Source organism: Anabrus simplex, chromosome 8 (genome assembly GCF_040414725.1).
Source record: "Anabrus simplex isolate iqAnaSimp1 chromosome 8, ASM4041472v1, whole genome shotgun sequence".
Lineage (NCBI taxonomy): Eukaryota > Metazoa > Arthropoda > Insecta > Orthoptera > Tettigoniidae > Anabrus > Anabrus simplex.
Window position 1 is genome coordinate 199479448 of NC_090272.1, and position 27549 is coordinate 199506996.

Genomic DNA, 27549 nt, shown 5'->3' on the forward strand with positions numbered 1-27549 from the left:
ATTGTCGCCATAAGACCTATCTGTGTCGGTGCAATGTAAAGCAACTAGCAAAAACGTTAGCTCTTAGTTTGACTACTGGAGTGTAGCATAGATCTATCTGGCCATGGTAAAATGGTTAATGCTAGTTATTGGTTAATAGATCATAAACTCATTTGTAGTGAGGCCATCAGTACATCATTTAACAGTGTTTATTGGTTTTTCTCTATCATTTTTAATGCTAATCATTATTTTATATTCAGGATGGTGCATCGTTTAATATGTTTGATTTTTTCGTTACAGATTTTTCCTGGCATAAAATACATGTAATTTTTGTTATACAAATTGGGGGGAAAAGTGCATCTAATATGCAGATAAATACGGTATTATGTCGAAAAGGAATAAAAAGGAAATAAGGCAAGTCATCTCCATACAGACCATGACATTTCACTGGAGTGCAAGATAAAGGTCTCTCCCCGTGTGGTGAGGGATGGTAGAATAACACCCGTGGTATCCCCTAACTGTCATAAGAGGTGACTAAAAGGGGCCCCGGGGGCTCTTAAATTTTAAGCGTGGGTTGGCGACCACGGGGCCCCTCAGCTGAATCCTGGCATTGCTTTCACTTGTGCTATCCTATCCGACCTCTTTTGGTCAACTCTTGTTTTTTTTCCAACTCCGATGGTGTTAGAGCACTGGAGGCCTAGGGAGTCTTTCATTTTAATGCCCTTTGCGGGCTTTGTTTTTCTTTGGCTGATACCTTCATTTTTCAAAGTGTGGGATCCCTTCCATTTATTATCTCTGATTAGTGTTATATAGAGGATGGTTGCCTAGGTGTACGTCCTTTTAAAACAATAATCACCACCACCACTGGGAGGTAAAGGCTTGGTACCAAGTGGGGTAGAGTGGTTAGCTCTACACCCAGCCGACTTTGTCCCAATATTTACCTCTGAACTCATTTCTGGAGGAGAGTAAGTAAACCTTGGTGCCATGTGCCTCTATGGAATTGAATATATTGTAACAGGAACGCCCGTACTTCAGTATATCGGAGAACATGAGGAACGACAAGGCGTGTACGGCCCATGCTAAGAGAGTAAGAGAGAAGGGTAGTGAAAGAAAAATTCATGATTAAGTGGATCCTTCAGTTTATTCAATGAATAGGCAAATAATTATGTCACCTTTTATAGTTGAATTGTAGATTTGTCCCTGATGGCGTGAAGAGGACGTTGTCCCGCGGCGGCTGCGTCGTCTCGCGGTCGGCGTCGGCGTTGTCTTCCGTCGTTGGTGTTTGTATTAGTGTTGAAGACTCGAACCAGAGGCAGGAACGGGGAAATGTGGAGCTGCCACATTTGACGTCATAGGGTACTGGTGTGACACTTCCCTATGGCGAAGCACGCCGAAATAGTTCCCACAGCAGCAAGGATAAAGTTAGAGTCACAGTTCGTATTTGGAATAATACGCAAATGAAACAATCTAGGGCCTTCCGAGGTGCGGTGATCAAGCACTTCATAAAGAAAATCGAGTACAGTCCCTGCACTGTACTCCACCAGCATAATGCATTTGTTGAAATAAATGACAGTCCAAGTTCCAGTACGTCGTGATTTTCAGATTATCACTGGCATTTAAGATCATAATGCAACACAGTTCAACGGATGGACACAATTAATGCAAGAACACAGTTTTAAACGAATTCAAAGCTGGCACAGTTTATGTGAGAACACAGTCTTTAAATGAATTTAAGCTGGCGAGAACACAGTCTTTAAACGAATTCAAAGCTGGCACAATTAATGCAAAACACAGTTTTAAACGAATTCAAAGCTGGCACAGTTTATGTGAGAACACAGTCTTTAAATGAATTTAAGCTGGCGAGAACACAGTCTTTAAACGAATTCAAAGCTGGCACAATTAATGCAAAACACAGTTTTTAAACGAATTCAAAGCTGGCACAGTTTATGTGAGAACATAGTCTTTAAATGAATTCAAGCTGGCGAGAACACAGTCTTTAAACGAATTCAAGGCTGACACAATTAATGCAAAAACACAGTTTTTAAACGAATTCAAAGCTGGCACAGTTTATGTGAGAACATAGTCTTTAAATGAATTCAAGCTGGCGAGAACACAGTCTTTAAACGAATTCAAGGCTGACACAATTAATGCAAAAACACAGTTTTTAAACGAATTCAAAGCTGGCACAGTTTATGTGAGAACATAGTCATTAAATGAATTCAAGCTGGCGAGAACACAGTCTTTAAACGAATTCAAGGCTGACACAATTAATGCAAAAACACAGTTTTTAAACGAATTCAAAGCTGGCACAGTTTATGTGAGAACATAGTCTTTAAATGAATTCAAGCTGGCGAGAACACAGTCTTTAAACGAATTCAAGGCTGACACAATTAATGCAAAAACACAGTTTTTAAACGAATTCAAAGCTGGCACAGTTTATGTGAGAACATAGTCTTTAAATGAATTCAAGCTGGCGAGAACACAGTCTTTAAACGAATTCAAGGCTGACACAATTAATCCAAAAACACAGTTTTAAACGAATTCAAATATACAGCCGGACCGAGAGACGAATTATGTCGTGACGTGCTTACTTGCACACACTCGCTGACTCACGGCTTACTGCCGACTCACTCCACTCTCTGCCTTCAGCACACTGCCGTCGCATACCGCACACTCTCTTTCTGCTTTACTGCAGGCTCTCTGCTTACATTCTGCCTTACCCCAGGCTGGCGACTCGCTTATATTTCGTTCATGCAGCAATGGAACACGAAGGAACCTTCTGCGTGACGTCGCTTGTCCTTGGCCGGTGTTCTGGAACGTCGCGAACTTGCTCGCAGTTCCCATTATGCCTGTGCGCTCGGCGCAAGTTTTAAACGCTTACGGCCGGGTGTTAGCGAGCTTCTCTTAATAAAAGAATGAAACGTGAATGCTCGTAGGGTGTTACCGTTTCATCTCCCCCCCTGCTCGGGAGAAAGAAAATTGCTGGGCGATTTTCTTTTCGCTCATCTCCTAGTAAAGTATTTCTTGAGATTGGCCGAGTTGAAGATTCCCTCAACGTCGCTATATGCCCTTCCTACTTCGTAGGCACCATTATCTAGTGCGGTAAGTATCCTGAAGGGTCCTATGAACAAGGGACAAAATTTGGCGTAAATTCCCTGGTCAGGGTGTGAAACTGCAGGCTTGCGTATTAATACTAGGTCATCCACTTGTAAGGGTTGTCGAAACTTGTGATGTTGTAACTTCTTTTCTCGGATTTGAGCAGCATGTCGTAATTGCCGAAGTGCCTTGGTAATGCGAGCTTGTTGGCTCACTGCTGCGTCAGGTTGATCAGGCAAAATTCGATCCCAAGGTCTGTCAGGGGTGAGGCCTTTGTGTACACTCAAAGGGATGTCCTGAATAGACTCATGCATGGTGGTATTGACGATCCTTTGCATAATGGGCAGAACTTCAACCCACTTCCAATGCTGTTGTCCACAATACAATCTACAGAATCTGGCAATTTCGCGCATAACCCGTTCGGCTGGGTTGGCTTCCGGGTGTCGGATGGAGTTCATGATATGCCTTATCCCAAGTTCTTCCAGTGCAAGTTGGAATTCCATGGAGGTAAACTGACTTCCATGGTCTGTTAAGAGAAATTCCGGCTTGCCCATTTCGGGAATGATGTTTCGACGAATCCTGCGGAGAATGTTCCCGGTATTTGCCTTCTGAATTGGAAGCAACATAGTGTATTTAGAAAATGCATCTATGGTGACAATAATGTATCTGTTGGCACGTAACGCCTTGGGCAAAGGTCCATATAGGTCCATTGCGAAGATCCGGCCAGGTTTTTCAGGTATTAGAGGTCGTGGATATTCCCGGAGGAGCCTGTTATTGGGCTTGATCCTTTGACAAATATCACAAGTCCTAATGGTGTTACGGATGTCACGGCGTAAGTATTCCCAGGTAAACCTTTCTCTAATCAGGTTTAGGACCTTGTCCGTACCGGCGTGTCCAGAAATGGAATGGCAATGCCATATAATAGCAGTCCTTATTTGAGGAGGGGCATAAATACGATCTGTTGTTCTAGCGAGGTCGACGTACTTGTGAAGTAGGCCATCATGGTAGCAAAAATTTTGAGCTATCCTAGATATACGAGGATACTCGTCGTCGTCTTGAGGGATAAATCCTTTAAAAAAACGAATCAGCTCATGGTGTAGAGGATCTCTTCCTTGAGCTTGCGCTAGGTACTTTAGTCGTCGCAAGAACTCTTCGTCTTCCTCATTCATGACTTCAATCGCATGGATCGAAACCTCATCTGTCGGATTCCGACTTAATGCGTCGGCTAGGATATTTTTCCTTCCGGGCCTGTGAACAACAGTGATATCAAATTGCTGTACAAACAGCGCCCATCGGGTTATCCGTTCGCTTGTAATGTCTGACTTGAGAATAAACGTCAGAGCTTGATGATCTGTGCAAATAATCACCGGATATCCAAAGATTATTTTCTTCCAGTAAATGAGAGAATGTACTACGGCAAGGGCTTCTAACTCTGTTATCGTATAAGTCTTTTCATGGGGTCTCAACTTGCGGCTCATGAACGAGAGAAAGATGCGAACTTCAGGTTCCCTTGGATCAATTTGGAAAAGAGCTGCACCGATCCCTACGTGGCTGGCGTCACATTCAATATAAAAGGGTAGCTCGTAATTAGGATAGGCGAGTTGAACATTGTCTTTCAACAGCTGTTTTGTCGCCACAAATGCTTTATCGCAGACATCAGTCCACTTCCACCTGTTGTTCTTCCTCAACAACTGCTGCAGGGGTGCTACCGTTTCAGTAAAATTAGGGCAATGCTGCGCGAAGAACTGGCAGAGGCCTAAGAATTGCCTGATGTGTTTCATTCTTGTGGGTTTAGGAAATTCTAGAATACATTGAATCTTAGCCGGATTGGGCTTGATCCCATTCCCTCCAATAAGATGGCCTAAAAACAAAACTTCAGTTTTGAAAAACTGGCTTTTCTTGGCGTTAATTTTAAAGTTCTTGGTCTGTAATTCCTCCAACACCTTATGAACATCTCGTACATGTTGTTCCAGGGACTCGGACGCGATGATGATATCGTCCACATAAATGGTGGTGATTGCCTTTACTTCATCGGAGAGTTGTTCCTCTAAGGCTCTGATAAGAACTGCACCAGAGTTCTTAATGCCAAAAGGGAGTCTATTAAAGGCATAAGTGACATTATCAAAGATGAATCCGGTAAATTTCCGACTATCTTCATCCAATAAAATGTGAAAATATGAAGAAGCCATGTCCATAGCAGAAAATACTTTCATGTTATGAAATCTCCTAATTACATCCCAGAGTAGGGGAGGGTGGTCATATTCTAGCACAAGCCTATCGTTCAAAGCCCTCGCATCGAGGCATATGCGCAGATTACCATTTGGTTTTCTTACTATAGCCAGAGGATTAATGTAAGGTGTGACGCATTTTGATATGATTCCATCATTCTCCATCTGTTTAATGATGGCCCGTGCTTCTTCCAAGTACTTCATGGGTATCGGATAAGGCCGTTTCTTATAAGGTGATGTGTCAGTAACATCTAAGTGGTGCTTGAAACCCCTAATGACTCCAGGTTTCTCAGAAAATACATATGGAAACTTCTTAAAAAGCTCTTGGATTGCCTTTATTACCTTATCATCATCGTAATCTGGGCTTTCAGCTACATTGGCGTAAAGCGTGAAGTTGTAGTGGTCCTCGTTAAACTCATCATCGATAATGGACGCCATCTGGTCCTCTACGGGTCCCACTTCCTCGGGTCGCCCCTCTTCGTGGACGCTTTCTTCGACAGGCGGAGCCTCGCTCATCTTGCCTTCTACTATGCCCACCGGGGTCTCACATTCCGGATTCTTCACGTCATTATAAGTAACCAACTGTAGCCCTACAGATTCGACGTGAAAAAATTTAATCACATTAGCGGGATAATCAATGATTCCCCCATGTTGAATGAGAAAGTCTGATCCAAGAATTAAGTCAAATTTCATTTGCGTCAAAATCAAAAATAGATGTTGGAACTTAACACCACCAATTTCTAACTCAAGAAACGCTTGGAATTTGCATTTAATAGCTTTGTCAGGAACTATGCCTTTAACCTTAACTTGAGCAACCGGCAAGATGGAGATGTAGGTCGTCTCCTGCGCCACATCTATTAATTTCTGCGAAATTAGTGAGGCTTGCGATCCCGAGTCTACTAGAGAGTGGACAATCATATTGCCTAACTTAATGATAATGATCGGTAAGCCGCGTTGTATCTGAGGCTGTCGTGGTGTTGAATCCTCATATAGTAAATCTGCATCCTCTAAATACCAATGGTTAATGAGTGTGCTACATACTACTTCTCCTCCCTCCGGGTTTTCAGGCAGTCTCTTTATTGCTTCGACAAAGTTTTTTTTTTTGTACCCGTAGCTCTTGGATCCATTTCCGTTCTCTCATTTCTTCTCTGTATCTCTGCCTGGTATTCCAAAGAAGCTGCTCCAGGTAAACCCTCTTCCCTGTTCTTATTCCTTACATATTCCGTAGTCTCTCTCCAACGTTTCTCTAATTCTTCCCGCTGGGAGTTCCTATTATCATTGGGTTGATTAGCTGCCTGCCTCCATGAAGGTCCAGGTTGAAACTTAGCCCTCCCTTCGTAGGGGCGATTCCTAGATCTTCTAGACCGAAACGGAATATCTCGGCGAGTTTCTCTTTCTTCTCGCGGTTCTGGATTTACTTGAACCGGAGTTTTGATTTCCGTAAAGTTGGTTGTAGTTTCTTTGGTTCGACCTGCTTTTGCTGCGCTCTGAGTGTGCGCAGTATCGAGTTTCCTCAGGACATCATCGAGCTGCTCCAAGTCCTGGACGTTTGCTGCCACCAATATTTCCTGAACATTTGGTGGAAATTGCAGCGTTATGACCTGAATAAGTTCTTGCTCCGGTAAAGGAGGGTCGAAAAACTGCATCTTTTTAAGCTGAGATATGAGATAATCTGAATATCGCGAGGAATTGACGGACGTGTTATACTTTCTAGAGTATAATTGAAGTTTTATCAGGTGCTGAGCCTCAGCACTCCAAAATCGTCTAAGTAAGGCTTCCTTAAATTCTTCGTAAGTGTTAATACTGAATTTAAAAGCGGTAAACCACATTAACGCCTTGCCTTCTAACAATCGAGATGCTATTCGTAAACGACGGTCGGTCTTAACGTGATTTTCTTGAAAGAATTCTTCGAGGTTGAGGAGAAACTCCTTAGCAGTATACTCCTCCTTCCCCGAAAATTTGGCTGGTTTTTCCTCAGTTATTTTAAAAACTGTGGAAACATTCATGGATTCTCCACTAGTGTTGTGAAGGCTAGATGATGAAACATCCTGTTCGATTTGCGATACTTTGCTGTTGAGAGCTTCTATATCTCCTTGGAGTTCAAGTTTTAGGGTTTTAATTTTCCCCTGTACGGAATTCTCAATTTCCTTGACCTCCTTCTCTATGTCGGTCTTGACTTCTGCTACATCGCGACAGATACGAGTAATCTGCGTGTGAGCATTATCTAACTGAGTCTTGACACGTTTATCGGCCTCCTCTTGCTGACTTTTCAGCAGAGTAATTTCGTTTCCCAACTTCATGAAATTATTTTTAACAGATTCATGAAGTTTGTCTTGAATAGACGCGATTTTAGTTTGCGCATGAGATAATTGAGCATGGGACTCTTGAAATTCCTCCTTTAAGCTTTCTACTTCTTTAAGGACTTCCTGAGAAGAAGACGGGAAAGCAATTTTTAAGTCCTCCGCCACTTGTGATTTTATGTCTTGCTTAATGGTTTCTAAGTCACGTGTTAATCTTTCATTTATTTCCGTAAACTTAGAATCCATTCTTTTGTTAGATTCTTTAAATCTTTTTTCAATTTCGGCACCTGCACTATTGAGCCTACGTTCCAAATTATTATTAACTTCTGCAAATTTTTGATCAACAGATTCTGTCAATTTTACAATGTTGGCATCATTAGCTTCTCTTAGTTGAGTGATACTACGATTAGTTGCTTCATTAGCCTCCCTAAGTTGACCTATACTAGCCTTAGTGGCTTCCAGGGTCGCGTTAGATTCTTTAAGTTGAGCTCCTAAAGTATTGTTAGATTCTGCAATCCTACGCCCGAGATTAGTGTTACTTTCCGTAATCCTGTCATTTAGACTGATTTTTAAAGCCTCAATGGCAGCTAGTATATTTTCCATATTAATGTCGTTATTTTCACAAAATGCAGAAAATACAATCATTCACCTCATACTAAAAATCACCATTATTGTCCCATGGTAAAGTTCAAAATTTCACCAACACAAAATATCAAACACTTGTGCATAAAATTAAATATCACCATTATTGTCCAATGGTAAAGTTCAAAATTTCACCAACACAAAATATCAAAATTTATATAAGCCTGTGCATGAATATTATGCCTGAAATGTTTTACATAGCAAGAGAAAGAGAAAAATAACCACTTGTGCCATAAACTTGATCAGAGTTCTGTGCCAAAAGTTTAAAATTTCGTCAAAGTCATTGAATCGAACTTCGTAAAATTTTAACATATTCACTGAACTGGAATTAACGTACGTACTATGCACTTTTATTTGAATTGGTAAGTTAAGATATCACTGATTTCAAAGTTAATTTTTATCACTTTACTCTCTTTAATCGTGCCCCAACGTCACGAGTGCCACTATTCACTCCCTTCTCTCTGTAACAGGAACGCCCGTACTTCAGTATATCGGAGAACATGAGGAACGACAAGGCGTGTACGGCCCATGCTAAGAGAGTAAGAGAGAAGGGTAGTGAAAGAAAAATTCATGATTAAGTGGATCCTTCAGTTTATTCAATGAATAGGCAAATAATTATGTCACCTTTTATAGTTGAATTGTAGATTTGTCCCTGATGGCGTGAAGAGGACGTTGTCCCGCGGCGGCTGCGTCGTCTCGCGGTCGGCGTCGGCGTTGTCTTCCGTCGTTGGTGTTTGTATTAGTGTTGAAGACTCGAACCAGAGGCAGGAACGGGGAAATGTGGAGCTGCCACATTTGACGTCATAGGGTACTGGTGTGACACTTCCCTATGGCGAAGCACGCCGAAATAGTTCCCACAGCAGCAAGGATAAAGTTAGAGTCACAGTTCATATTTGGAATAATACGCAAATGAAACAATCTAGGGCCTTCCGAGGTGCGGTGATCAAGCACTTCATAAAGAAAATCGAGTACAGTCCCTGCACTGTACTCCACCAGCATAATGCATTTGTTGAAATAAATGACAGTCCAAGTTCCAGTACGTCGTGATTTTCAGATTATCACTGGCATTTAAGATCATAATGCAACACAGTTCAACGGATGGACACAATTAATGCAAGAACACAGTTTTAAACGAATTCAAAGCTGGCACAGTTTATGTGAGAACACAGTCTTTAAATGAATTTAAGCTGGCGAGAACACAGTCTTTAAACGAATTCAAAGCTGGCACAATTAATGCAAAACACAGTTTTAAACGAATTCAAAGCTGGCACAGTTTATGTGAGAACACAGTCTTTAAATGAATTTAAGCTGGCGAGAACACAGTCTTTAAACGAATTCAAAGCTGGCACAATTAATGCAAAACACAGTTTTTAAACGAATTCAAAGCTGGCACAGTTTATGTGAGAACATAGTCTTTAAATGAATTCAAGCTGGCGAGAACACAGTCTTTAAACGAATTCAAGGCTGACACAATTAATGCAAAAACACAGTTTTTAAACGAATTCAAAGCTGGCACAGTTTATGTGAGAACATAGTCTTTAAATGAATTCAAGCTGGCGAGAACACAGTCTTTAAACGAATTCAAGGCTGACACAATTAATGCAAAAACACAGTTTTTAAACGAATTCAAAGCTGGCACAGTTTATGTGAGAACATAGTCTTTAAATGAATTCAAGCTGGCGAGAACACAGTCTTTAAACGAATTCAAGGCTGACACAATTAATGCAAAAACACAGTTTTTAAACGAATTCAAAGCTGGCACAGTTTATGTGAGAACATAGTCTTTAAATGAATTCAAGCTGGCGAGAACACAGTCTTTAAACGAATTCAAGGCTGACACAATTAATGCAAAAACACAGTTTTTAAACGAATTCAAAGCTGGCACAGTTTATGTGAGAACATAGTCTTTAAATGAATTCAAGCTGGCGAGAACACAGTCTTTAAACGAATTCAAGGCTGACACAATTAATGCAAAAACACAGTTTTAAACGAATTCAAATATACAGCCGGACCGAGAGACGAATTATGTCGTGACGTGCTTACTTGCACACACTCGCTGACTCACGGCTTACTGCCGACTCACTCCACTCTCTGCCTTCAGCACACTGCCGTCGCATACCGCACACTCTCTTTCTGCTTTACTGCAGGCTCTCTGCTTACATTCTGCCTTACCCCAGGCTGGCGACTCGCTTATATTTCGTTCATGCAGCAATGGAACACGAAGGAACCTTCTGCGTGACGTCGCTTGTCCTTGGCCGGTGTTCTGGAACGTCGCGAACTTGCTCGCAGTTCCCATTATGCCTGTGCGCTCGGCGCAAGTTTTAAACGCTTACGGCCGGGTGTTAGCGAGCTTCTCTTAATAAAAGAATGAAACGTGAATGCTCGTAGGGTGTTACCGTTTCAATATATAATGGAAGGAAAGAAACAAGTGATTAATCAAGTCATACCTGGTCAAGCCATAAGTTCTGTACCTCATGCAAAGGTGGCTAGTGTATAGAGAAATGACATATGCATTATTTATTGATTACTGACTGTATACATTACACCATACTCAAATTACTCAGTATGTCAATCCCTTGCCTTGACACATTCCTCGAGCAATTTGACCGCACACAGCCCTTGTAGCAGCTGCTAGCTGCTGCCTTCACAAAATTTCCTTTTAAGGACCCAATACATCCATGTGAATTTTAGAAGACCTTCCCCTCTAAAATATTCTGCAAGCTATGTTCCAGTGGATTAAGGTACGGGCTTCCAGAGAGCCAGTTGTCAGTGCCAGTCAAAAGCAAAAGCAAAGTGCGTTCCAGCCAGCGTTGTGTCAACATTGCTTTTCCTGTTGGAACAGTGAACAGTGCAGACCTGCACTTATGGCACTGGTTAAGGGCTTCACATTTTCCTGGAAGTCACTTTGGGGTGGTAAATGTTTTCACCCCACTTTCGCAAAAATGCTGTGGTGAGACACTGTTACTGACATGTTCTACGAAACCGTGACTGACGCTGGACTGTCGGAGTTTGCATTTTACACACGCATGTTCTCATTAATTGGATGGCCAACTAATTCGGAATAGTTTATTCAAATAGGGGAATGGAATTTTCCCTAATAGTTTCACCATCATATATTTATTCTGGTTCTATTTTTTACTGCGTGCAAACTTAGAAAGTTATAGTACACACAATTATCCAAATCTCAACCAGTTACCCACAACAAGCTGCGAGTAAATGAATGTAGCCACAATTCTCAATAATGTCTGGCTGGGCCCATAACCACAAGAGTCTTCTGCTCTTCATCCTCTTCTAGGCCTTGAGTGTTATTTCTTAACATTTTTCTAAGTTAAGACTGCATTGCTGAAGTAAATGAGTGCGCGTTGTATCTTTGGCTTTATACCCTTGGCATGCCAGAGTTGCAAAACTCTCAATGTGATGTATATCGATTACTAGAATGTAACGATTACATTTTTATTTCAAGAAATAAATTATGAGTAAAACTTACATTTACTTGTTATGAATCTCACTTTTTGGTCTGCGTTGAATGTCTAGTATATTATAATAAGAAAATTATGCTAAAGATCCACCTTTCCACCACAACAAATAATCCTTTGATTATTTTATTTTATTTCTATAATCTCATAATTTTGGCAGAACATGTTTTGCCCTTATGTGGACATCATCAGCCACATTGCCTTTGTGCAGATTAAAATTAACATAAAGTATAGGTCTTAAAACACTACAGAATTAACAAACAGATTAAAACCATATTTGGATAAAATATTAATTTTTTTTTTTTTTTTTGCTAGTTACTTTACGTCGCACTGACACAGATAGGTCTTATGGCGACAGTGGGATAGGAAAGGCTTAGGAATGGGAAGGAAAGGAAGCGGCCGTGGCCTTAATTACGGTACAGCCTTGGGAAACCACGGAAAACCATCTTCAGGGCTGCCGGCAATGGGGTTTGAACCCACTATCTCCCGGATGCAAGCTCACAGCCACGCGCCCCGAACCGCATGGCTAACTCGCTCGGTATGAAGAGTCTTATGAATTGATATTTTTCTTCAAGAGTATTGCACTTTTTGTTTTAAAGTAACTTCTTGTTGTACACGCTGCCATGTATTCCTCATACAAGTCTTGAACATAAATTTATTAACAAGAAGTTACTTAAAAAACAAAAAGTGCAATACTCCTGAAGAAAAATATCAATTCAAATATATGAAGATGTCCACATAAGGACAAAACATGTCCCGCAGAGTTACGAGATTATAGAAATAAAATAATAAAAGGATCATTTGCTGTGGTACAAAGGTGGATCTTAAATCATAATTTTCTTTTTATTTTAAATTTTTAGCCAACGGAAGACTACTTTAGTCGGGTTTATGGAGGTTTTTCTTCTTTTTTGTCAGCCCGATAATGTTTCATCCTTTCTGAACGTATTTTTTTTTTTCTGCTTCTGGAATCACTCTTCCTATTCTTTGCTTGTTGGTTTTCATTTGTAGTCTAGTGTGTTTATCCTTCAATATCTTGAGTGTATTTGTTTTGTATTTTAAATCTTCTATTGTAATATGTAACTCTCTCATGTCTTTAAGTTCTGTGATCCATCTAATATTATTCTTACTCTTACTCTTCCATAATTTTTCTATCATTTTTCTACTGATTCTATTTTCTGGTAAAAATGAAATGGCATACAGCTTTTGGTGCCGGAAGTGTCTGAACGTATTTTTTTTTTTCTGCTTCTGGAATCACTCTTCCTATTCTTTGCTTAGTGGTTTTCATTTGTAGTCTAGTTCGGCTCGCCAGATGCAGGTCTTTTGATTTGACGCTCGTAGGCGACCTGCGCATCGTGATGAGGATGAAATGATGTGAAGACGACACATACACCCAGCCCCTATGCTAGCGAAATTAACCAATTATGGTTGAGATTCCTGACCCTGCTAACTATTTAGCCATGGAGCTGGACTATTTTCTGGTGACCGTTTTAGATGCCCTAAGAATGATATTCGTTTCTTTTTCATTGTGTTAGTCACAGGTTCTATTTCTTTATGAACTGTTTCATTGGAATCTAGTCTCCAGACTCCATTTACTTGATATTTTTATTTAAACAGGTTCTCACTATTCTCCTATCTAACTTGAGTACTCTATTTCAACTGTGTTTGTTGTTTTGAATAATGCATATGTAATTTGTGGCTGAGTGACTGTTTTGTAGTGTTTCAATTTGGTTGCTATTGAGAGACACTTTTTTAATAGTGTTCTTGATAACATGCTAACCAGTTTATCTGTTGTATTTTACCATGCTGGTTTCTCATTCAGGTTATATGTGATTATTTCACCTAAATATTTGAATTTTTCTACAGTTTTTATTTCTTGGTCTCCGAGCGTAACTTTGTTTGCAAGCAAAAGTTGAGTTAGCATAATTTTTTTTTTTTTTTCTCAAATGAAATCTTCAGACCAGGTATTTTGAGCTATTTCCTCTAAAGATTTTATTTGTTGTTTCGCTTACTGAATATCATTGGCCACAAGAGGTAGATCATCAGCAAATCCTAGACAGTTCAAATGTATGTTATCCTTCTGGGTTCCAATTTTTTTTTTGAGTTGTTCTTGTACCATTCCTTCATAAATTTTCTTATTATAACATAACAGTTACATTTTGTGAAAAGTAACTATATATCAGTAAAATTTACTACCGCAACATCTCTGCTACAACTGTTTGAAAAGTATTTGTTGGGAGGGAATTTGACTGCTTTTCTCAATAACTTCCTAACTCTATATGCTGAAGAGGTGTTAAGTATAGAACAAAAATGACTAACCAGACACCTGTAGGATCTGAATCCGATTTTGTGTCTGATGCTCTACCGGTTGAGCTGGTGCTGTGATCATATTTGCTGTGTTGGAATGGATCTGAACTACAGCTTGAATCCCACTGGTGTCTGGTTGGTGATTTTCATTTTTCACTTGGAACTTGCAAAACGATTGCTTTAATTCAAAGTTTGCATTTTGCACGCTTGTTCTCATTATTTTGGGAGCCAACTAATTCAGAATATTTATGCAGATTGGGGAATATATTATATGTACTAACCATGTCCTAATAAGCTGAAAGTCTTTTTCAGATCTTATAATTGACTTTGTCATTTATAATTATTGTGTGTTGTCTCTTCTCTTGCTGAAAGTTATAAAGTGCCAGGGAGGGATTCAGGTAGATGGAAATGTAGTAAGCAGTCTGGCCTATGCTGAAGACTTGGTCTTAATGGCTGATTGTGCCGAAAGCCTGCAGTCTAATATCTTGGAACTTGAAAATAGGTGCAATGAGTATGGTGTGAAAATTAGCCTTTGGAAGACTAAATTGATGTCAGTAGGTAAGAAACCCAACAGAATTGAATGTCAGATTGGATACAGAGCTGGAACTGGTAGATAATTTCAAGTATATAGGATGTACTGTATTTTCTCCCAGGGTGGTAATATAGTGAGATTGAATCAAGGTGCAGTAAAGCTAATGCAGTGAGCTCGCAGTTGCGATCAGCAGTATTTTGTAAGAAGGAAGTCAGCTCCCGGATGAAACTATCTTTACACCGGTCTGTTTTCAGACCAACTTTGCTTTACGGCAGCGAAAGCTTGGTGTAATCAGGATATCTTATTCATAAGTTAGAAGTAACCAACATGAAAGTAGCGAGGATGATTGCTGGTACAAGCACGTGGGAACAATGGTAGTAGGGTACTGGGAATGAGGAGATAAAGGCTAAGTTAGGAATGAACTCGATGGATGAAGTTGTATGCATAAACCGGCTTTGGTGGTGGGGTCATGTGAGGCGAATGGAGGAGGAGAATAATGGACTCTGTTATGGTTGGTAAGAGAAGTAGAGGAATACCAAGACAGTGATGACTAGACTCAGTTTCTAACAATTTAAAGAACTAGAACTAAATGAGGCCACAGCACTAGTTGCAAATAGAGGATTGTGGCAGCATTTAGTAAATTCACAGAGGCTTGCAGACTGAACGCTGGAAGGCATAATGATTTATAATGATGATGTGTGTATGTTTCCTTCTAGATTTGCTGAACTCTACTGTGTTGAGCGATTTGTATGCGTACTTCAAAGATGGCCGAGGGAGTCACATGGCCATGTGTTCACCTGTTATTCAGCATTCAGAAGAACACAATCCAAGTAGTAAGTATATTTACACACTTTTAAAAGACTAAGCAAAGAAAAGTGACCCCAGAGAAGAGAAACAAGACCAAACAACTAATGAGAGGAAGAGTTGTAACAGACTTCTTTCTGCTTGAAAACTTGATTGCTCAAAACTTCAACAGGGAATAATAATAATAATAATAATAATAATAATAATAATAATAATAATAATAATAATAATAATAATAATAATAATAATAAAAACAATGATGTACTTGGCATGAGACACAGAATTAAATAGATGTATTTATAACTTTTATAATAAATTTCAAGTCATATCTTCTCAGCAAAATTTCATGTGCTGGATATCCATACAGATGGTGTCTGGTGATTGCTACTGAAAATTTTATGGTGTTATGGTGTATGTTTATTTTTTTCATACACATTGTCTATATTTAAATAGAAGTAACACATGTTACTAATTGTAGTATTATTTCAAGTTGACTTTTTCCTTATAATGTTCCAGATTTGGAGATGAAATTTCACGAGGCAGGATGGGATTCATATTGCACTGGATTTTGTTTCATTAAAATGAGTCATATTTTTGCTGAGCAGAAATTTGGCGAGTAAGTATATGATTTTGTGTTTTCTTTTTTTTTTTTTTCCTTTAAATTCTTGGAATTGCAGTAAATTGATTTGGAAGAAAAAGAAACAGTATTATAAGCAATAAGTTGAAGCAGTACAAGATGATCATCAAAACAATAAAATCTGTAAAATGTATTGTACAATTAATACTATAAAGAAGGCTTCAAACCAAGAACCAAGTTCATGAAGGATCATAAGGGGAACTTCATAACTGAACAGAATAACCTGCTCTCTCACTGCAAGGAATATTTTGACAATTTGCCAAACTGCCCTGATCCAGAATCACCAATTGTGAAACCAAAGTGTCCTCCTAAGTAAGATTTGATTCTGGAGCCTACTTATGAGGAGGTAGTAAACAGTATTAAACATCTGAAAAATAATAAAGCTTCGGGTAAAGATATCATCCCAGCTGAACTAATCAAATCTGGAGGAGAAGTACTGTACAAATATATATTCCAACTTATCCTAAGGATTTGGCAGAAAGAAGTTATGCCTGTAGAGTGGAAAGAATCCCTCATAGTGCCACTACATAAAAAAGGAGACAAAGAAAATATTCAAAATTACCGTGGGATATCTCTTGTTAATACATCTTATAAAATTTTATCTTTTATTCTACTAAAACACCAAGCTCAATAGCTGCAGTGGCTTAAGTGCGGCCAGTATCCAGTATTCGGGATATAGTGGGTCTGAACCACACTGTCGGCAGTCCTGAAGATGATTTTCTGTTGTTTCCCATTTTCACACCTGGCAAATGCTGGGGCTGTACCTTAATTAAGGCCGTGGCCGATTCCTTCCCACTCCTAGCCCTTTCCTGTCTCATCGTCACCATAAGGCCTATCTGTGTCGGTGCGGCGTAAAGCAACTTGTAAAAAAAAAAAAAAAAAATTCTACTAAATCGCCTGATACCATATGCAGAGAACATCATTGATGATACCAAAATGGATTTTGCAGCAATGGATCCACGACTGATAACGTATTTGCAATCAAAATGATAAGTGAAAAAGTGTGGGAATATAATCACAGTATTCACTATTTGTTCATTGATTTCCTGAAAGCAAATGACTCATTTCATAGAGACAGCCTGTGGAATTTCATGACAGAATTTGGCTTCCTTTTTAAACTCATTAAACTGTGTAGACTGTATGGATGACAATACAAGTAGAATTCTCCTAAATGGGAAAAGATCTGACCCTTTCTAAAACAGAACTGGTTTTTAAGACAAGGCGATGCTTTATCACCCTCTTCTTGCTCTTGAAAAATGATTAGATCACTGAAATTAATTCTGACCGAGCTCGATAGCTGCAGTTGCTTAAGTGCGGCCAGTATCCAGTAATCGGGAGATAGTGGGTTCGAGCCCCACTGTCGGCAGCTCTGAAGATGGTTTTCCGTGGTTTCCCATTTTTACACCAGGCAAATAATGGGAGTGTACCTTAATTAAGGCCACGGCTGCTTCCTTCCCATTCCTAGGTCTTTCCCATCCCATCGTCGCCATAAGACCTATGTGTGTCGATGCGACGTAAAGCAAATAGAAAAAAAAGTTCTGGTGGGAATACATCTTGGACAGTATCATAAAGTGCTTGCGTACGCAGATGATATCCTACTCATAGGGAGAAATGAGATTGAAATACGGAAATTGCTCATTGAACTTGAGGAGACAGCGTTAAAATTAGGCTTCAGAATTAACAACCAAAAGACTCAGTACATGATAAATAAAGAGGAATATTGATGTTAATGAGGACCGGTCACCTCTGATTATTGGTAAACATACTTTTGAACAAGTTGAGCTTTTCAAGTTTCTAGGAGTTATGATTAGCAAACAGAATCAAAGAGAAGTGGAAATCAAAGTTAGAATACAGAATGCTAACAAGGTGTACTAGCTTCTATTGGGATCAAAATTTTTGACGAGAAATACAAAACTGAAAATATACAATGCTGTCATCGGGCCAGTTCTAACTTATGGTTCAGAATAATGAAGTTTAACAAAAAAAGAACATCAGTTGCAGGTTTTCAAAAATAAAATTTATAGGAAAATTCTTGGACGATACTTTGATTCTATATCTCAAACCTGGAATAAGAGATCAAATAAAGAAATACACTCGCTATCACAGCAAGCACCAATAATCATCATTAATTCCAGAAGATTTCAATGGGCTGGTCATCTTCTAAGGATGGAAAATTATAGGATGGTCTTACGAATTTTTAAAGAAGAACTAACAGGGAAAAGACCAGTGGGAAGACCACGTAGCTCCTGGAAAAACGAAATTTTCAAGCTATGTAGACATCTGAATGTGAACAACTGGCAAGAACTTGCCCAAAACAGAGTTCAGAGGAAGCAATTTGTGAGATTGGCCTGAGAAGCCTGCTGAGTGTGCGAGTGTATATTTGGAATCGTTTTATTCATTGATTTATTTAAGAATGCGGATGATTGGTGAATGTCATTGTCATTGGCTTCTGACTATTGTGGCCTTGGTTTAATAGGCATGTTCAACTCCAAGCTTGCATTGCTTTAGTTCATATTGTTTAAGGTATATACTGTAATTTCCATTAAGATTACGGGACCTATCAGTATTTCTTACATTTGTTTCATGGTATGTTCTTAAATCACCAGAATTGTGTTGTCCCAATCACATTCTTTTCATTGTTATATTTCATGAGTTTCATAGTATTCTGTACTGAGCTACCTAACAAACTTAGATATAAAGTGAAGAGATACAGATGGTGATGTTGTTTCTATATACAATAAAACCTCGTTAAGACATTTTTGCAGGGGACAAGGAAAAAGAACGTGTTAATTGAGAAAACGTACTACTGAATACCCAAATAAAAACTATCCAACAGGGATATGGAAACACTAGATGTGATTTTTTTCCGGCACGACGGCATTTTACGTCTTGTATCTGTGGGTACAGTGAAAACTATGAGAATATTAAAAGGTGTGAAAAGCACCAGACAACAAATTTGAAAACATTTGCTCGGGAGCTCATGAAAATATAAAGTATGTATTACTGCAGATCACACTCTTTCTAAAACAAACGGTTGTAGAAGCCTTTTATTTCGGAGCAGTGGGTTGAAACATAATTTTCTGGTCACACTCTTAGACAATGAATTGGAGGTTACACTCAACCATGTGCGACTGCGACTTTGGCTGCCATTTTGAATGCAACAAAACTTCAATTCGACCAACTCTAATGATAGAGTCGAAACTCAAAGGTACGAATTTCAACATTGGCACTACCTCTGCGTGCTTAAAGATGCGGGTGCCAGTCCACTTTCTGATTTTAATTTTTCTTCATCAGTAAGGAATTTCACGACTTTTTTCTGAATCCATAATGAGGCTATCACAAGACAATTGTGCACTGAGCTAGTCAGATGTAGACTATCAGGCGACAAATATTGGCCTCTCTTCACTGTACCACTCAACACAAAATAAATTTCTAATTTCTGAATGGAATGCGAAATACAAGCACAAACAGGCTCACTCTGCTCTTCTGCAATCTCGCTGTTAACTAGCAAGCAAAACTGAACATTCCTGAGGCTAATGGCTTGCTCCCTGAAGGTGCAACTTATCCTGTGAAGTTCATTGATTCAAGGCCTTTTCCTGTTATCACGCAACTGTGGCGAGGGCTCTTTCTTACCCAAGTTGGAAATTATACTCCTTTTTTAAAGGGTTGACAAATAACATTTTCAGGGCTAGGAAAAATATCATCGTACTAAGTGGTGATGCGATAAGTGAGGTGTTTTTATATAGATTTAATAAGATGAGAATCGGAACTTCAAATTTACAATGTGCCAAGTGGGAAAACATGTTAATGAGGAATGCACCAACGAGGTTTCACTGTATATGTTTGAAATGCTAACAGTTTTAAAGGATACTGAAGAGCTGGAATTTTGTCCCAGAGGAGTTCCTTGATTTAAACAGCTGCTGATAGACCTATCACTGCACCGAGCGAGTTGACCATGCAGTTAGGGTCACACAGCTGTGAAGTTGCATTTAGGAGATAGTGGGTTCAAATGCCACCGTTGGCAGCCTGAAGATGGTTTTCCATGGATTCCCATATTCACACCAGGCAAATGCTGGAACTGTATATTAATTAAGGCCACAGCTGCTACCTTCCCAATCTTAGCCCTTTCCCTCCTTCTGCTGCCGAATAGCTTTGATGTATTAGTGCCATGTTAAACAAGTAGGAAAGAAAAAAGACTTGTCACACCAGAATGCTCATAAATACATTTGCTGGTATCAAACCCACTGTCGTGGAAATATAAGGCCAGTGACTTACTTACTCTTCCTCTAAAGATGGCAGAGAAATACTAGAGAAGGAAGAATTTCTTATCAGCCCCAGTCTCCATGAAATTAAATTGTTGGCTGATTTTACTGTTACCAAAGATCATAAGACGGACCTAATTTTTTCACTCAGGCAGTTAATGGAAAAGGTTTGGGAAAAAGGGAAGGACTTGATAATGGTGCTTTTGGATTTGGAAAAAGCATATGACAGGATGGAGAGAGGAAAAATATGGGAATGTTTAGAAAAACATCACATCCCAGAAGCACTAATTTAAAAAAATTCAGATGTGTGATGGTTGTCAAAGTAGCATGAAGTAAGATATGGAAGATCTCAGTGGTTTAAAACAAGAAGAGGTGTCCAACGAAGGAGTTCTCTTTCACCATTGCTCTTCATTTCACTCATGGATACTATTATAAAGGAACTCAAAGGAATAGAAAAGGAAGATCTTAATGCATTTGTTTTTGCTGATGAGGTTGCCATTTGGGGAGAAACTGAGAGAGATGTTCGGAGGAGAGTGGATTTTTTTAACACCACTTTTAAGCAAGAGCAAAACAGTGGTAATGACAGTTAGCAGGGCAAATACACACCCTCGATGGAGAGAAGATTGAATGTGTGAATACCTTGAAATATCTGGGGAGTACAATATCAAATGACAGAAGTGCCAAGAACGAATTGTTGAACAGGGTGCAAAAGAGATCCTACTTCTTCCATCAAGCACGGAACATAGTATGGGACAAGGGAGTTCCTTAGAGGGCTAAACAGACCCTGTTTAAGACTTATCTCCTACCAATCATGACATATAGTTTGGAGAGTTGCATCATACATAAAAGAGAAGTAAGTCAACTGCAAACTTCTGGAATGAAATTCCTTAGATCAGCTGTAGAAAAAACAAGGAAGAACAGAATTAGGAATGATCAGATATGAAGAGACCTGCAGGTCAACCTGACCATGGAATAAAGGCCAAAGTGGCTTGGACACGTTAAGTGGATGCAGGCAACTCGAGCACCTAGGAAGTATTTTGAAAATATTATTCTGGGACGAAGACAAATTGGATGCCCTAGAAAAAGGTGGTTAGACCAGATAAGAGAAGAGAGGAGAAATATGGGATGCCCTAGAGAGAGAAGCATACCAGGACCATAATAAATGGAGGCACATTGTTCTTAAACATCCTGTCTGGCTCACTGGAAGGAGTTCATGATGATAATGAAAGATCATAAGAAGAATAGTGACTGAAAATGATGCGCTTGGACTTGGAATTAACACCGAAAAGACAAAGACTATGGCCTTCAGTAGAACTTGAGACACACAGATCCACTTGAATGTCTATGGCAGACTGGTGGAATAGTTACACAACTTTAGGTACTTAGGAAGCTGGATCACTAAAGATTTAGATCCGAACTTGGAGATCCTTGTGTGAATAGAAATGGCTTGCACAATCAATGTGAAGATGAGGATACTACTATGCGACATAAACCTCAGTCTGGAGATAAGATACAACTTTAACAAATATTAAATAAATTCAGTACTCCTCTATGGTGCTGACACTGTGATACTGAAAAGCACCACCATAAACAGACTGAAGGCTTTGAAATGTAGACCTGTCATAGGATGCTACGGATTTTGTGAACTGACCATGTCTCCAGTGCAGAGGTACTGGAGCACATGAAGAAGGATCATGAGCTAATCTGCATAATCAAGGTGATGACAGCCTACTTAGGACATATCATCAGAAATAAAAATTATCTTCTCTGAAGCTGATCTTGCAAGGAAACATTGATGGGCGCTAACCATTACAATATGGAGGCAGACATAATTATTATAAATAATGTTATGCATGCTTCTGCTGTTGATGTTATGTTTAAGAATTTTTTATTTTATTTTTAGAAATTCACATTGAAATCAGAGACTGTCTTACAGTTTTTAAATTGTTCTAGAAGTAATTTGGCTAATCTCATTGCTGCAATTAGTCAGTCATCGTCATCCTGTTACCTAACCTAACCTAATCCCATGGCACTATAGCCCTGAAGCAACCGCTGCTCAGCCCGAAGGCCTGCAGATTACGAGGTATCATGTTGTCGACACGACGAATCCTCTCGGCCATTACTCGTGACTTTCTAGACTGGGGCCGCTACCTCACCGTCAGACAGCTCCTCGATTCTAATCATGTAGGCTGAGTAGACCTCGAACCAGCCCTCAGATCCCTGACCTGGCCGGGAATTGAACCCAGGGCCTCCGGGTAAGAGGCAGGCACGCTACCCCTACACCATGGGGCCAGCACATCATCATGTTACGAAGATACAGTAAAACTTTTTAAATTCAAAGTCATTGGCATGCAAAAATCGGACTTCGAATTACGTGATTTCGAATTAACTGCCAACTCGTAATTCAGAAATGCTAACCCTTGCGGCATCACAAAATATTCTAACACCCGTTACTGCATGCAATCAACCTTGATTCACAGTTTAAACCTTTCAAATGGCATGGAAAAAAATCTATTTCCAAAATGCATCTATCCAACAAGGTGCATTTACAGTATTCTAATAATGCAGTTGGATAACTCGCTGGCAAATGTAACCTAATGCGTGGAAATAGAAAAAAAAAAAAAAAAAAAGAAACATGATTCAAAGACGAGGAGAAATCTATACTGGCTCCCCTGTGCATGTGCTTTATTCATTGGATTACTGTATTGCATGCCTTTTAGATGCCTTGTACTTGCACGGAAAGTACCCGATGGCCTTAAAAACATCGTGGCTTATTGAATTTTCATATGATGAGGGAAGGAAGTTTCTCGCTTCCGTGTGCATTGCAACACAGCGACTATCTTTACGATTTCCCGTATTGCACTTCTCTCGTATTTTAGAAATGCCAACACTTGCCGCGTCGCAAAGTATTTTAAGACCCACGAACGGATGCAATCACCTTGATTCTCAGTTTAAACCCTTCAAATGCCATGAAAAACACTATTTTCGGAACGTATCCAACAAGGTGCATTTACATTATTCAAATAATGCACTTGGATAAAACACTGACAAACATAACCTCACACAACGAAAGAAAAAGAAAACATGATTCAAATACGAGGACAAATTATGCTGGCTGCTCTGTGCAAATGCTTTATCTCTTGGATTACTATACGGCTTGCATTTTAATAATAATAATGCTATTTGTTTTACGTCCCACTAACTACTTTTTTAAGGTCTTCGGAGACGCTGGCTTGCATTTTTAGATGCCTTGTACTTGCATGGAAAGTAACCGACACCCTTGAAACATCATGGCTTATCAAACTTTCATATGGTGAGGGATGGACGTGTCTCGCTTCCGTGTGCATCGCAACATGGTGCAGGGACCAGGGACCCCCACCCTTGTTCGATTTCCTGGTTAGCACTTCTCTCCTTTAAAACCATAAGTCTGTTTGAGCTCAGCAAAAAAAACAAAAAAAACAAATGCTGTTTCATCTGCATTGACAATATTGTTCGGTGCATACGAATTGATTATTTGAGCCACGCTTTTTCGCCAATTGTCAACATCGCCAGTGTTCGCGGATTCTGCTTCTCCGCACACTGACTGCTGCGTGATATTGTGGTGTTTCTTAAAATGCTGAAAACAAAATAAATAAGATTCCACTTGAACATAGCAAATATGAAGGACACTGTAGACACACCGAAGTCGGTGAAAGTGCAGAAAGCTACCCCTGGACGTTCCGGAAGACCTGTTCTTTCATGACGCAGAGCTATTTTGAATTTAAATTACTCTGTAAAATACCATTTTTTAAAATGTAAAGGCAGTTTTGAATCAAAAGATTTTGAAATGATGGAGAATTGTTTTTGGTAATAATGTTTTTTGTTTTTTTGTTACAGTGCTTGCGAACCAAGGCCTTTCACGAGTACTGAACATCTCTTTGCAGTTCAGCCAATGAAGAATAATGTCAATGTGATCAGGGCTGATGTTTCTCACATTGTAAGTATTATACATCACAATTGATAAAAAAACCTTGTGTTTGTCTTTATACACATCTTCACTTATAACTAGAGCCCAGATTTCCATGCATTATCAAGTCTCAAAATATGCATGTATTCATGCACTATCTAATGATGGAACATGCACAATAAACTAGAAAATATGCACTATCCAAATTCATTTCCACATTGTTATATTTTCTTTTCATTTTGAAACACTGCACAACAACTAATGTCTCCACATTTTCTTCATTTCAGTTCATTTGTTTTTATGACAGAACATCTACGTCACAAGAAATTCATACTTAAATAAAGACATTTAGGACGAAGTATATCAGAAGTTATCTCTTTTAAAAAATTAATTTAGAAATTCCTTTCCCTCAAACCATTTAGACACGAGTTTTAACAGGTGGTATGAAACCAAAACTTCACAGCAGAGTCCAACACTAAATTCGAGTTTAAAGCCTGTAAGCATGCTGCTTTTCAACTCCCTTCTTTTCTCAATTATTTTAGCATCAGACGTGTGAACAGTGAGAGTTCGGAATAGGAAATTCCAGGAAAACAAAATGGGATTCGGTGCAAATCCAAGGTTTGTAAACTGCTATCTCAGTAACACGGCATCACAGAAGTGTGATTCAAGTTTTGATTTCTTCGTCTAACATAGATGAAAAAAAGAAATAGCCATCACTTAGTAATGCAAAATTTAGGATTCAGTTTTTACTGGGGCACCGTATTTCTAAGGATTAGAGTGGTTGCTTATGTCATTGTTTACTCAAGCAACAGATAAAATGCTTGGCTAACTGTATTGTAGAACCTCTATGCATCTAACTGTGGTTTTCAAGTAGTATGCCAGGAATACAGTTTCTTTCTCTCTCAATGATAGACATATAACTTATACATATGGTCGCAAATTCTGCAAACCAATGTTCAAAAAAGGCACTATCATGTAAGTCAACATAATATATGCATCAAAGTCAGAAGAAAAGTGATATAATCCAATATAAATGTCCAATTATTCACTATTAAATCCAAAATTTCAAAATATGCATTATGCATGAATTTTGGCCCAAAAAGGCCAAAACATGCAAACATGCACGGAAAAAATACAGTTATCTGGAAGTGATTGATCATGAAACGAATATTTGCTAAGTTTCAGAAGTGTAACTAGCTTATTTGGGAACATGCATTTGCATGGAAATCCAGGCTCTACTTATAACACATTAGACTACAAACCACCAGAGAAACCCACAGTTGTAAACACATCCCTCTACACGGGGTTGGCGTTAGGAAGGGTATTCGGACGTAAAACTGGTTTAAATTAATACAGAGTTCCTACCCCACATAATTGGGAAAAGAAGAAGGAAAAAGTCATAACATACTGTAAATTTAGAAACTTCTAATCTAAGAAGAAAGAGAAATTTTTACGTACAACTCAAAAGTATTTACTTACAATGAAAATGAGTTTACCCATCATTTCCCCAAGCTGTGGAATGAGGGTCTTAAAAGAGAAAAGGTTTCCTGTGAATCAGATTGTACTTTAAGATAATCATCCTTCCCTTGTCATGCCCCAAACTCAATAGACACCCTCACAAAGAGAGATCAGCTCACCTAGCAGCACATAATGTCAAACAAAGGGTGGGAGAGCTACTCAAAAAACAGCTTGAAGAGGGCAAGTTAAAATGTAGGAATATCGAAAGCATAACTGCGTAGTGCAAGTTGGAAAGGAAATGTGGAATGTTGAGGAACGAATACAGTGAAACCTCATTAGTGTGTTCCTCATGAACATGTTTTCCCGCTTAGTACGTTGTAAATCCAAAGTCCCGATTCTCATTGTATGAAATGTATATAAAATTACCTTACTTACTACGTCGTGAATTTTTGCTATTACTGCTTTGTACGATCACATTTTTTCTAGCCCTGGAAATGTTATTTGTCATCCCTTGTAAAAGAACGTGATTTCCATCTCTGGTAAGAATGAGCATCGCCACAGTTGCGTAATAAAGCAAAAAGGCCTTGAATTCCTAAAGTTCACAGGATAATTTGCAAGAGGAGCAAGTCATTAGCCTCAGGAATGTTCAGTTTTGCTTGCCGGTTAGCAACGAGATCGCTGAATAACACAGTGAGCTTGTTTGTGCTTGCATTTCACATTCCATTCAGAAATTAGAAATTTATTTTGTTTTGAGTGGTACAGTGAAGGGTAGCAAATATTTGTTGCCTGATAGCGTGCATCTAGATTAAGAACATAATCGTGTGAAGTGGACTAGTGTGGTGCATATTTGTCTTGTGAGAACCTAGTTATGGATTCGGAAAAAGTCGTGAAGTTCCTTACTAATGGAGACAAAATTAAAATCTATCAGAAAGTGGACTGGCACCTGCATCTTTAAGCGCACAGACTTAGCGTGAATGTTGAAACTGTCATCTTCGAGTTTCGACTCAATAATTCAAGTTGGTCGAATTGAAGTTTTGTTTATTCAAAATACCGGCTAAAATCACAGTCTCACATGGTCGAGGTTGAATATATCCTCCAATTCATTGTCTAGGAGTGTGGCCAGGTTTAATAACCCACTGGTCTGTTTGTTTTAGGAAGAGTGTGATCTGCAATAATACTTTGATATTTTTAGGGGCCCCTGTGCAAATGTTTTCATATTTGTTTTCTGGTGTATTTTTTTTTTTACCCCTTTCAGTGCACTGTTATTATTTTATAATCCCCAGTGAAAAAGGTTTTCATGTTTGTTCTCTCGTGTTTTTTGCACAATATTCTCCGATCATTTTTAGAAACTGTAGATATAGTTTTCACTGTACCTGCAGATATATTATGTAAAATGCCATCGTATTGGAAAAAATCCTATCTAGTGTCTCCATATCCCTGTTGGATCTGTTTTATTTGTGTATTCAGTCGTATGTTTTCTCGCTCAAGACCTTCTTTTCCCTTGTCCCCTGCAGAGACGTCATAAGAAGGTTTTACTGTATTGCCAGCAGAATACTATAGTCTGTTTTACAGGTAGAGCATGTTCTGCAATTAATTTACATTCAGACCGACGTATCACAAGTCCCATGAAACAAAGGCACAATAACAACAAATGATATATATCAAGATCACTACTTAACACATTGGAGACGCTGCCTGTAGAAATTACTGATGCGTTATTTTATTGTCGATGGAGCTCAGATAATCTACGAGTACATATTTTCACTGTGGCTGAAAATAGAGACTGCTGTGACTTCCCCGGTATACTATTGGATGCTTCTAGTAAGCATAAAATGTACTAGTTATTAACACAAATCAAGAGCTCTTCTTTTATGGCATTGATAAC

The 27549-nt window shown here is 39.0% G+C and overlaps 1 protein-coding gene across 1 annotated transcript in view; it reads left to right on the forward strand.

Annotated features, from left to right (window-relative positions):
- Nucleotides 1-27549, forward strand: part of LOC136878971 (pre-piRNA 3'-exonuclease trimmer) — a 203888-nt gene that overhangs the window by 61467 nt on the left and 114872 nt on the right. The window contains exons 7-9 of the mRNA XM_068228903.1: nucleotides 15274-15390; nucleotides 15878-15977; nucleotides 24137-24236. Of these exons, the coding sequence (XP_068085004.1) occupies nucleotides 15274-15390; nucleotides 15878-15977; nucleotides 24137-24236 (317 nt within the window). The remainder of the gene's footprint in view (nucleotides 1-15273; nucleotides 15391-15877; nucleotides 15978-24136; nucleotides 24237-27549) is intronic.